The 12,440-nt window shown below is 51.8% G+C and overlaps 2 protein-coding genes across 2 annotated transcripts; both read right to left on the bottom strand.

Annotated features, from left to right (window-relative positions):
• Window positions 1-6,279: 6,279 nt before the first annotated feature.
• On the bottom strand, window positions 6,280-6,963 carry LOC112548348 (olfactory receptor 6B1-like). Its single transcript, XM_025193881.1, has one exon. The coding sequence runs from the start codon at window positions 6,961-6,963 to the stop codon at window positions 6,280-6,282; it is 684 nt and encodes a 227-aa protein (XP_025049666.1).
• Window positions 6,964-9,740: 2,777 nt separating this feature from the next.
• Window positions 9,741-10,730, bottom strand: LOC112548349 (olfactory receptor 6B1-like). The gene has a single exon (XM_025193882.1). It carries the CDS (start codon window positions 10,728-10,730, stop codon window positions 9,741-9,743), a length of 990 nt encoding a protein of 329 aa, XP_025049667.1.
• Between the last annotated feature and the right edge of the window lie 1,710 nt (window positions 10,731-12,440).

Here is a 12,440-nt window from a genome sequence, read left to right on the forward strand (position 1 = left end):
GGCAGCCCACCCCCACCTTCACCTCCACTTTCACCAGAAGCCCCTGGGCACTCGCATCATGAGTGCCCCCTGGGCCAGGTGGGGAGGGCTTCTGCGGGTCCCACTGGAAAAAGAGGTGCCCCTACCACCAATGCCCCACCCCCCTTAGGTCCCCCCAGCACCCCAGCCACAACTATGAGCCCACCCATATACCCCCACTATGGCTGGCCCACCCCCCAACCCTCACCTTCATTTGCTGGAGCCTGTCCACCTGAGGACCACCCCATGGCTGAATGGGTGCAGGTCCCTTCTGGGTGTAAAGTCAAGAGGAAGGCAAAGCTGGAACCCTTTGACACGGAGGACTCTTCTCTCCCTCCCAAGACCACCACATGGGGGGAAGGAGTGGCCCAGCCTCCAGGGGCATCCCCATCTGTGCCTAACACACCACCCCCAAGAAAGATCAAACGGGTGATCCCCACAGAGGAGGTTTCAGGGCTGCTGGATAGTCCCGAACAAGAGCCCATGGGGGAAGCCCTTCATTCTGCTGACACAGATAAAGGCCTGTCCCCCTGAAACCATGGGCGCTGAGGCTGAGGCATGCCCAAAGGAAGACCTGGTGGCAGAGCCTCCTCCCTCTGATCTAGGGGATACAGAAGCCCTGGGGCTCACCCCGGTGAGTTCTGAGGGAGGCAGTCCCCTTTCCCAGGACCCTGAGGCAGCCGCCAGAGCCACCCTGGAGCCTGGTGGGTCTCTTCCCTCCCCCTCCCAGGAAAACCTGAGCTGCAGCCTGCTCCATAGTCCTGTACCAGAGGGGATCACGATAGGTTCCCCTAATCAACGGGCTGATCTCATCAGGGACCCTGCACAGACCCCCCAGGGCTCCAGCTCTACCCCACCATTTTGTGAAGGAGCCCCACACCCACCCATACCCCCACCCCTGTCCCAGGGGGCTGCAGAGCTCTCTCAATCCCAACTAGAGTCTGGGGTCTTAGTGGACCAGGGGGTTCAGATGGTGCTGGAAGAGCCCTCTGAGCTCCAGGGCCAGGAGAAGGATGCCCAAGAACCAGCAGGTTCCATGTAGCCTGCTGACCTCTTGGTCTCAGTGGTCCCCAGGGATGAGCTACTTGCATTTCTTGACTGTGACTACACCTGCTGGTCTGCCAGCAAGATGCAGCTAGCCCTGAACCACTGGGGAGATTTTGACAGCATCCTCGCCACTGTGAGGGTGCTGGTGGGGGAAGGCAAGAGGCCCAAAAGCTGCAATGCCCGGATCTATAGGCGGGACCGCAGTTTCATAGATGCCCTCTATGCATATGGGAGGGCACTACATGAACCAGCAGGCCCCATACTTGGCGTTGAGATGCACGAGGCCCCTGTTGAACCGTCTACTCCACCCCCCACCACCCCCGGCCATGAGATAATTTAAGATCGCGACCCTCAATGTCCACGGCTGCAGGAAGGGTCTCCAGAGGTGCTGGATACTCTCCTTCCTTCAGGAGTGGGGTACCCCATGGTATTCTTGCAGGAGACTCTGATGACTCCAGCTGATGAACCAAATTGGTGGCTGTAGTGGGGAAGCAGGGTCTTTTTTAGTCACCTCTCAGCCACCAGGATGTTGAGGTGGTGCCAGGCCGCCTGCTGCACCTCTGAGTCCAGGTGCGGGGGCTGGTCCTGAACTTTCTGAATGTGTACACCCCTGTAAAAGACCCAGAGGTGGTGGATTTCTTCCACCAGGTGGTCACATACATCGGCACCCTCAACGCTCGTGAGTGCCTGGTCCTTGGCAGGGACTTTAACGTCACCCTAGATGCATGAGACCGGTCAGGCAAAGAGCAGAACCAGCCACCATGGGCATCCTCAGGGAGATCCTGATTGACTACTCCCTGCTGGACATCTGGCATGCCTGTCACCCCACTGAGCCCCCTGCCTTCACTTATGTGAGGGTGGGGGAGGAGCAGGCATTCCACTCCCTGTTAGACTGGGTTTATATCTCTTTGCCGCACTTTGCCCGGGCCCATTCCTCTGGCATCCCGGCCGACCCCTTTCAGTGATCACCACCTTGTCTGGGCCCAGGCCATGCTGGGGCCTGGGCATCTGGGGTCGGCTTACTGGCATTTTAATGCCAGCCTGCTGGAGGATGTGGGCTTCAAGGAGGCTTTCCGGGAGTTCTGGCTGGCTTGGTGGGAGCAACGGGCAGTTTTCCCCTTGGCTCGGAGATGGTGGGATGTGGGGAAGGTGTGCATCCGGCTTTTTTGCCATGGCTACACTTGGGGGCACACCCAACAGAGAGAGATGGTCCAGAAGCAGCTTGAGCGGGAAGTGCTAGACCTGGAGAGGTGCCTGGCCACTGTCTCAACCAACCCGTCCCTCTGTGGAGAGTGTCAGGAGAGGCGGGAAGAGCTTCGTGCTCTGGACGACCAACGCACCCGCGGTGCATTTGTCCGCTCATGCTTCCAGCTTCTTCGGGAGATGGACCACAGCTCCTGCTTCTTCTATGCCCTGGAGAGGAAGTGGGGGGCCAAGAAGTACATCACCTGCCTTCTGGCGGGTGACGGCACCCCCCTCACAGATCCAGGCGAGATGCACCAGTGCACTCAGGCCTTCTATGAAGACCTCTTCTCCTTGAATCCAACCAGTGCTGAGGCCTGCCAGTAATCAGGACCAGTTGAAAGGTCCTCTCACTGTGGCTGAGTTTTTGGCCACCCTCTGCCTGATGCGTGGCAACAAGGCTCTGGGCATCGACGGGCTGACCTCGGAGTTCTACCGGGCTTTCTGGGACATCCTCGGCCTGGACCTTGCTGCAGTCTGGGCCAAATTTAAGGGAAGTGGGGAGTTCCCCCTGTCATGCCAGAGGGCTGTGCTGACCCTCCTGCTGAAAAGAAGGGAGATCCCCATGACCTAAGGAATTGGTGTCCTGTATCCCTCCTCTGCATGGACTACAAAGTAGTAGTGAAAGCCATCTCGCTACGCCTGTGGTCCATGCTGACAGGCATGATCCATCCTGACCAGACATACATGGTGCCCAGATGTTCCATCTTTGACAACCTGTACCTGGTTTGGGACCTGCTGGAGCTAGTGCACCAGGAGGGCCTGTCTTTTGCCCTCCTATCCCTGGAGCAGGAGAAGGCGCTTGACAGGCGTTTGGCACACTGAGGCCCTTTGGCTTTGGGCCCTGCTTCATGCGGGCTCTCCAGGTGCTGTATGCCTCTGCAGACTGTTTGGTCAAGCTCAACTGGACCCTGACAGAGCCCATCCCATTCAGGAGAGGGGTGCGTCAAGGCTGCCCACTGTCAGGCCAGCTATACGCCTTGGCCCTGGAGCCCTTCCTCGTTCTCCTGCGGAAGCGGGTGGCAGGGTTGATGCACTGGGATCCGGTAGTGCAGCTGGTCCTGTCAATGTATGCTGACGATGTACTCCTCATGGTCCAGGACTCAGGCGACCTGGTGTGGGTGGAGGCCTGCCAGGCATTGTACTCAGTGGCCTCCTCTGCCCGGGTCAACTGGGTCAAGAGCTTTAGCCTGGCGGTGGGTGACAGGTGGCAGGTGGGATCACCCCCACCCACGCTCCATGGGATCCGCTGGGGCGTGGGCTCACTGCTTTACTTGGGGGTCTACCTGTCCTGCACTGACCCCTCCCCACCAGAGAACTGGCATCAGCTGGAGGCATGGGTGGTGGAGCGGCTCCGGGCATAGGCAGGGCTCTTGCAATGTCTCTCCCTGTGTGGGAGAGAGCTGGTGCTGAACCAGCTGGTCCTGTCCATGCTCTGGCACCGCTTACACACCCTGCCTGTGCCCCTGAGGTCCTGGCGGGACTCCAGAGATGAGCACTGGAGTTTTTCTGGCTGGAACAGCACTGGGTCGCTGCAGAGGTCCTGAGTCTCCCCTTGTGGGAGGGCAGCCAGGGCCTGGTATTCCTGTGGAGCCAGGTCTTGGCATTCTGCCTTCAGGACCTGCAGTGACTGCTATATGGTGTTGGCAGCCACGCAGCATGGGGCCACCTGGGGCGGGCTTTCCTCTGCCACTTCTGGGGGCTCCGATGCAACTAGCAGCTCCTCAGCCTGTGGGGCTTCTTCCTGCAGGACCTGCGAGGGCTGCCAGATTTCTACCAGGACCTCCTTCAGGCCTGGAGGCTGGTCTCCTCCTCCAGGTCTCCCACAACAGTTGCCCAGGGGGCCAACCTGCTCGTCGAGCCCCTCCTCTGGAATGCCCAGCTGGAGGTGCCAATGGCAGAACACAACCAGGTTGCGACAGAGGTTGATCTTGACTGGTGTCACCCATATTGAAGACTTCCTGGACTATGAAAGGCAGGAGTGGGTGGACCCCTCTGCACTGGCCCGGTGCATGGGTCTACCTATGACATGTGCAACCTGCCGTCTGGTCCAGGAGGTGAAATCTACCCAACCTCCCGACGCCCTTGCCTTTATTGACCAGGTCCTGTACGGTGGCAGTCCCCGCCCCCCCATATCCTCCAGCCCACCGGAATTTGTCGTGGGGCTGATGCCTTGCCTGGCTTCATGGCGCTCCCTGCTTCACCATCTGAGTTGGCTGGAGGACACCAGACCGGTCCACTTTTCCATCGTCCATTGCCATCACCTCTACATGCTCGTGCGCTGCATTGTCCATCATGCCGCCCTCGGGTCCCACTCAGACACCAAGTGGCGGGACCTGCTCGGCGAGGGCATGGCTGGGGCACCCCAGTGGCTGAGTCTGTACTCCACCCTCATCCCATGAGCCACTGGGGACCTCAGTTGGAGGCTCCTCCATGGAGCCATCGCCATGGGCGTGTATGTGGCGAGCTTCATAGACACCCCAGTCTCCTGCCTCTTCTGTGGGCAGAGGGAGACCCTGGCGCACACGCCCCTGCGCACATGACCCTTGAGTGCACCAGGCTGCAGCCCCTCCACCTCCACCTCCAGAGCCTCCTCTTGAGGTTCTGGTTGAATTTCACCCCCCACATTTTTCTTTTCGGTCACCCCATCCACGGACCCACCAAGTCCCGGGACCTCCTGGTCAACCTCCTCCTGTCCTTGGCCAAGTGGGCCCTGTATTTGACCAGAAAGGAGGCTGTGGCCGGGAATGTGCCCAGAAACTGCAGGGCGGTTTTCCTCTTACTTGTCCATGCATGTCTCCAGGTGGAGCACCAGTGGGCGGCGTCCCAAGAATTCTGTTGAATCTTTCATCCATTGGCCCCACACAGTAGGGGCTAATAGTTAGCCAGGTGGGCCTTAGAGCCCATGATACTTGAAGGATACAAATAGACAGGAGCTTCTGGGGCCCGGCGACTTGGTACCTGGGGACACTACCCCGTGTGCCAGCTGGACTGCTGCAACAGCATACCAAATCCATTTTTAAAAATACCCCCAAATTTATGTTCTTCCACAATTAAAACAAAAGACCACTCTACACACACACACACACACACACACACACACACATCTAGAGAGAGAGAGAGAGAAAGCGCAATCAGTTGGGCAATGCTTTATTGGTATATTTACAATGTTAAAGCAATGTGGAAGCCTACCAGTGTCTCTATCATCATGATAAAATAAATTCTAAATACCTATATGTGTTGATGTGTACTTTTGGTTTTCTTCATACATGAAGGGTGTGTGATGGGGGGATGTGGTGTTTGCAGGAAGGGGTGGGAAGGGGTGTGGGTTTATGTGGAGGGATGTGGGTTGGTGTGTGGGTAGGTGTGGGGCGATTGCTGGGGGGATGGTGGGTGTGGGGGACCTTGTGGGGGGACTGCTCAGGAGGAGTGGGTCCCCTGGCCCCCACATGGTGCAGTCAACCCACACAACACATGGAATGCCCGCCCCCCACAGGGCCCCAGCTCCCCCCTGGGGGGCCACAGCCCCTATCCTCCACAGGGCCCCACCCCCCCCACCCAGGGTCCCAGGCACCCTGGGGGACCCCAGCCCCCCTGTCCAGGGCCCATAACTTACCCTTAGCAGCAGCAGTGGGAGTGGGGCACTCTGAGCCATGGTGGCAGGACCCAGGGGTCTAAAAAACCCAAAGCTAAAAAAAGCGAGGCAGGAGGCTGGGCAACCAGAGGCTGGGTCCTCCAGGGAGATGCTCTGGCTGCCAGAACATCTCCGTGGTTGGCCTCTCGCCCTGCTCACTTTATCTTACAAGCTGGCATGCCAGTTAGTGGAACATGCTGTCTTGTAAGATGCCAGATAACAAAACTTTTACTGTACCTTTTTATTGTCTTCGTAAGTGAATTTTAAACTGATATTTTTTCTCAGTATGAAAGTCTCTAAAACACATGTCCAGCATCCTGAGTCCTTCTGAAAGACCCTCACAGATTAAGAGCCCTGCCCAGTGCCTTCATTACCTCCCTGTTTCTCAGGCTGTAGATGAGGGCGTTGACCATTGGGGTGAGGATAGTGTAGAAGACAGACAGCACTTTGTTCAGGGCTCTCCAAGTATCCACTGTTGGTGTAAGATACACAGTGATTAAGGTCCCAAAGAAGACGGTTACCACAATGAGGTGGGAGGAGCAGGTGGAAAATGCCTTTTGTCTCCCAGTGGTAGATGGGATTCTCAGGATGGTGGCAATGATATAAGCATAGGATGCCACAGTCAGTAGAAATGGGGGAAATGCCCCTAAGGAAGTAAAGGCAAAAATTGCCAGTCGGACCAGGTGAGTGTCTGTACAGGATAGTTGTAGCAGGGGTGTCAGATCACAGAAGAAATGGTCAACTTCATTGGGGCCACAGAAAGTCAACACTGGCATTAAGTTTACTGTTATGGTGGAAGCCAGGTAGCTGGTTATCCAAGAACCTGAAGCTAATTTAGCACAGATCCTTAAGTTCATTGCAGCTCCATAATGTAGGGGGTTGCATGTTGTTAAGTACAGGTCATAGGACATGACTGACAAGAGGACACATTCAGTACAGGCAAGGAAACTAAAGATGTAAAACTGAAGGAGGCAGCCAAGGGAGGAAACAGTTTTGTTATTGGTAAAGAGACCTGAAAGCATCTTGAGCAAGATGGTGGAGTTGTAGCAGGTGCCCTGAAACTCAAACAGTCTCTGCCAGGAGAAAAAGACATGGCTGTTCTTTCTCTTGCCTCTCAGTCCTGCTTGTGTCCTGTCTCTGTCTCTCTCCCCCTTGTCCCTGGGTGCCTCGTGTTTCAGGACTTCTCTAGTGTGCCCCCCCCTCGAGATGAGAAATGGCTGGGAGTCTCTTCAGGTGTTTGACTGGAAGTCCCTTGATGTGTCAACAGAAGCCCATTAGTTTTTTCTTGCTTCATGGCCCAAGACCCACTAACAGAGCACAGAGGCTGATCTTTCCAGTTCTCCATGTCAACATAATTATCTACTTCTTCCCCTGCATACAAGCTGCTTAGAAAAAATAAGGCATGCAGTATTATTGTAATGTGAACACATTTAAAGGAGAAACATTACAACAAAACCAGAGCCTGTTCTAACCTCACCCATCAGGGCTTGGAATTTGCCATGGCCTGGCATTGCCTCTTGTATCCTCCCCTTGAAGCTCTTGAAAGGAGAGGGCCATGGGTTCTGGTCTGTGCCTCAGTGGTTTTTCTGCTCCTTTACTTTTTCTTCATTGATATTTGGGACTAGGGCAATAGCTCATAGCTACCTCACACCTAGGACAGTATCCCTGTCACTGCACCATGGTTCTTTTGCTTTGTTCTCCTCCTGTCCCACCATATCTTTCCCTCTTAGCTGCCATGCGATGAGAAGTGGAATTGTAGAATTGTAAAAAAATCAGGCTAGAAGGGACCTGCAGGGAGCCATCTAGTCAAAATGGTGTTCTAGGTAGAATCACCCTATCTAAATCATCCAAAAGTACTGTTAGTCTAAGCAGTTCTTCAAATTTTTGAAGGCCCCTAACACACAATCTCTAGGTCTAATGCCCCAAACACACTTTATGTTGCCACAGGTAAAGCAGAAGGATAAAGGCACTGTCAGTTTCCAAAAGGAAGAATTTGGTTAAAAGTACACTTGAGAGGTCCAAGGAAGAGGACCATATCTACCCTGCTATAGAGGAACGCAATGCAGGTTTGTGCCCTGCTGGAAGAGATGTGTCTAGAATATGTATGTCCAGTTCCATGAGGAAGGACGTGGACATCTAGGCTTTTGCTGGAAAAGGTTGGTAGATCTACTCCATTTTTCTGTGGGCAGTTATGGGCAAACCCGATCAACCTGCCACAGTTTAAATTAGAATTTAAAATCTGTGAAAATGCCCAAAAGGGTAAAGTGGTGCCATGGTCACACAGCGAAGGACAATTCTGTAATCACTTTTCCTACACCCTTTTTGTTTGTTTAGATCTCTATAATCTGTAAAATGATAGCACAGGGCAGCTAGCATCCATCATTAATCTGACCAGAGCCTCCCTAGCTTTCCTGGTTTCGCCTTATGTTGAAGATGTTCTTTGATGCCCTTCTCTGTATTTCTAGTTTTACCCTATCCTTCTTGGGATGGGGTGACCAGAACTGCACAGAGTGCTGCAAATGTGGCTGTATTTTGGATTCATATACTGTCACAGAGATGTTTTCTGTTTTATTTGCATGCAGGATTGTGAATCCTTGTCAGAGTGAGGTTTGCAAATTTGCAACAGGTACATTTTAAGAGTAGTGATTTTAAGACCCATCTTCTGCCAAACTGGACATTGTGGAGACTACCTTGAAGCCCCAAACATTCCCCAAGCACTGTATGGGGAGGGCAATCTCCTTATTTAGGTCTACAGATTCCCACAGGAAGCAGAGGATATAAAGGACAGGCCCTGCAGCATTGCCCACGGGAAGAAATTTTTAATAGAGAAGATCTTGGGGAATTTTTTTTCTATGTTAGTTTTTGTCCAAACATGGCACATTTCAGCACAAAATGGCATTTGGAGTGAGGAGGAGCACTCTGTTTGACACATTCCGTACTGGTCAGAAAAGCATCTGAAACAGTATCACAAAGTTGACCCTTCCCTGTAGAATTCTTCAATCTGCATCTTACAAAGAAAGGCATCCCATGAGGGAACAATATTCATTCAGCTTCAGCTTTGAGAAGGGAATAATATGAAGGGAGTGGGGGTGGAAACTTAATTGATAGGGAACTGCATACCTAGGTTCTGGTTGCTTTGAGGATGAACCACCGACTGCCTTGTCCATGTTGATGCCAAGGTCTTTGGGAAAAGGGTGACTGTTTCTCACTGCGTGAGCTTGCTGCTTAGTCCCATCCCAGTAGGAACTCATAGGCACTAGATATAGGCAATAAATACTATAAATCATATGATCCAGTAGTCACTGCAGGCAGTTTTACCCTAGGGCAGTGGTTCTCAACCTTTATTGTACCAGGACCCATTAGTAAGTGTTAATGGCCAGTCCCAACCCAGTAAATAGTTTTAGTCGAAAACAGCTCCCTGGCCCTGCCAGTGCCCCTCACTCCCAACCCACTGTCCCCACTCTCAGACCCCAGTGTGTGGGGCAGAGGGTGGGTATGTGGGGAATGGTGGGGCCCAAGCACCCTATTGCAGGCTGGAGTTCTGTTAGCCTGCAAGGGAAAACCAGTTTCCCATGTTTTTCTCCTTTAAAGGAGAATCTATTTTTAAAGATTGTTCACAAGCCTTTCAAATATTTTTGTGACCCACTTTTTGGGTTGTGACCCATGGGTTGAGAAATGCTGCCCTTGGTTTTCTATGCCTTTTAATTAATAGAAAAGAAAGCCAGGAACTGTAATAAATGACCGAAGAAACTACCTTTTTATTGCCTTCATAAGTGAATCTTAAAATGATCATTCGTTCTTAGCATGAAAGTCTCTGAAACACACCTGCAGCATCCTGAGTCCTTCTGAAAATTCCCCACTGACCAAGAGCCCAGCTCAGTGCCTTCATTACCTCCCTGTTTCTCAGGCTGTAGATGAGGGGGTTGACCATTGGTGTGAGGACAGTGTAGAAGACAGACAGCACTTTGTTCAAGGCTCTCCAAGTATCCACTGTTGGGGTGAGATACACAGCGATTAGGGTCCCATAGAAGATTGCTACAACAATGAGGTGGCAGGAGCAGGTGGAAAGTGCCTTTTGCCTCCCAGTGGTAGATGGGATTCTCAGGATGGTGGCAATGATACAACCGTAGGATGCCACAGTCAGTAGAAATGGTAGCAATGATCCTATGGATGTAATGGCAAAAATTACCAGTCGGACCAGGTGGGTGTCTGTACAGGAGAGCTGTAGCAGGGGTGTCAGATCACAGAAGAAATGGTCAATTTTATTGGGGCCACAGAAGGTCAACGTTGATATTAAGCTTACTGTCATGGTGAGAACCAGGAGACCGGTTGTCCAAGAACCTGAAGCTAATTTAGCACAGATCCTTGAGTTCATTGCAGTTGCATAATGCAGGGGGTTGCATATTGCTAAATACCGGTCATAGGACATGACTGACAAGAGGACACATTCAGTACAGGCCAGGCACCCAAAGATGTAAAACTGAAGGGAGCAGCCAAGACAAGAAATGGTTTTGTTATTGGTAAGGAGACCTGAAAGCATCTTGGGCAGGATGGTGGAGCTGTAGCAGGTCTCCAGGCAGGACAAGTTCCCCAGGAAGAAGTACATAGGGGTGTGTAGGTGGTGATCAGCCACAACCAGCATGATGATGAGGAGGTTCCCGGCCATGGTCACAATGTAGATCAGGAGAAACAGCAGGAAGAGGGGAATGCGCAGTATAGGTAGATTCCCAAATCCAAGGAGGTTGAATTCTGTGATGACAGTTTGATTTCTCATTTCTGTGTTTGCCATGCGGTGAACCTGCAAGAAATTATCACTAGACAAATATTGAAAAGGGGGGTGGGATTCACGCCTGTGCACTAAACCAGCAGTCAGCTGCAGTATCACTGAATCTCTACAGCATACAAGAACTCTAAACTTCCTATATTTTCATTTTTTACTGACGTTATGAGAATGAAAAGTGACATTTTCAAAATTTCATGTGAAATTAAGTCTCTTGAAATGTCTTTCTGTGCTGTCCTGAAGAGTTGGTTCCATTAAGTCAATTAAATGCTGGGTTTTTTCATTCCTATAACATATAGTTAGTAAATATAATATATTTACTGGTGAACAAGTTAAGAGGCTGTGACTTGGATGACTACACAGTCCGGTGGGTGGCGAATTGGCTAGAGGGTCGCACCCAGAGAGTCGTGGTGGATGGGTCGGTTTCGACCTGGAAGGGTGTGGGCAGTGGGGTCCCGCAGGGCTCGGTCCTTGGACCGATACTCTTTAATGTCTTCATCAGCGACTTGGACGAGGGAGTGAAGTGTACTCTGTCCAAGTTTGCAGATGACACAAAGCTATGGGGAGAAGTGGACATGCCGGAGGGCAGGGAACAGCTGCAAGCAGACCTGGACAGGTTGGACAAGTTGGCAGAAAACAACAGAATGCAGTTCAACAAGGAGAAATGCAAAGTGCTGCACCTAGGGAGGAAAAATGTCCAGCACACCTACAGCCTAGGGAATGACCTGCTGGGTGGCACGGAAGTGGAAAGGGATCTTGGAGTCCTAGTGGACTCCAAGATGAACATGAGTCGGCAGTGTGACGAAGCCATCAGAAAAGCCAATGGCACTTTATCGTGCATCAGCAGATGCATGACGAATAGATCCAAGGAGGTGATACTTCCCCTCTATCGGGCACTGGTCAGACCGCAGTTGGAGTATTGCGTGCAATTCTGGGCACTGCACTTCAAGAGAGATGCGGATAACCTGGAGAGGGTCCAGAGAAGGGCCACTCGTATGGTTAAGGGCTTGCAGACCAAGCCCTACGAGGAGAGACTAGAGAAACGGGATCTATTCAGCCTCCGCAAGAGAAGGTTGAGAGGCGACCTTGTGGCTGCCTATAAGTTCATCACGGGGGCACAGAAGGGAATTGGTGAGGTATTATTCACCAATGCGCCCCCGGGAGTTACAAGAAATAATGGCCACAAGCTAGCTCTTTCCTGCCTATGCAGGGGGTCGGACTCGATGATCTATTGAGGTCCCTTCCGACCCTAACATCTATGAATCTATGAATTTATAAAATATAATATATAGTGTCCCACTAAAAGATTGTAAAAGTCCAAATGAAATGAATCATAAGAACATTACCAAACCCAAATGTTTCTACATCATGGAGAGGTTTCAGCATCATCAATTCAAAAAAATATTTTCACTTTTCCCAATTAAAAAAACCAAACAATGAAATAGAAATGGACTTGTAAAATGGTTTGATTTTCATAAAGTTCAATCACTGACAGACAACTGCCTTCCTTTGTATCATGGGGCACAGTCATTTTCTCATGATCTGCTGAGCATACATTAGATACTACTTCTCTGTTGCAGTATTAGGGCATTAGAAGTGCTCTCCCCTCCTCTGCTTTTGCCTCTGGCAGGTTACATGGTATTCTTGGTGTTTTGGGTATTTTACCTGGTAGCTGCACATGAAGATTTGGGGGAATTGCTTGCTTTTTCAGGATTCTAA

The sequence above is a fragment of the Alligator sinensis genome, unplaced genomic scaffold (assembly GCF_000455745.1).
Source record: "Alligator sinensis unplaced genomic scaffold, ASM45574v1 scaffold1264_2, whole genome shotgun sequence".
In the NCBI taxonomy this organism is placed as follows: domain Eukaryota; kingdom Metazoa; phylum Chordata; order Crocodylia; family Alligatoridae; genus Alligator; species Alligator sinensis.

Excerpts from the sequence above, each read along its gene's own strand:
- LOC112548348 (XM_025193881.1), bottom strand. The coding sequence starts at position 6,963 with ATGCTTTCAGGTCTCTTTACCAATAACAAAACTGTTTCCTCCCTTGGC.
- LOC112548349 (XM_025193882.1), bottom strand. The coding sequence starts at position 10,730 with ATGGCAAACACAGAAATGAGAAATCAAACTGTCATCACAGAATTCAAC.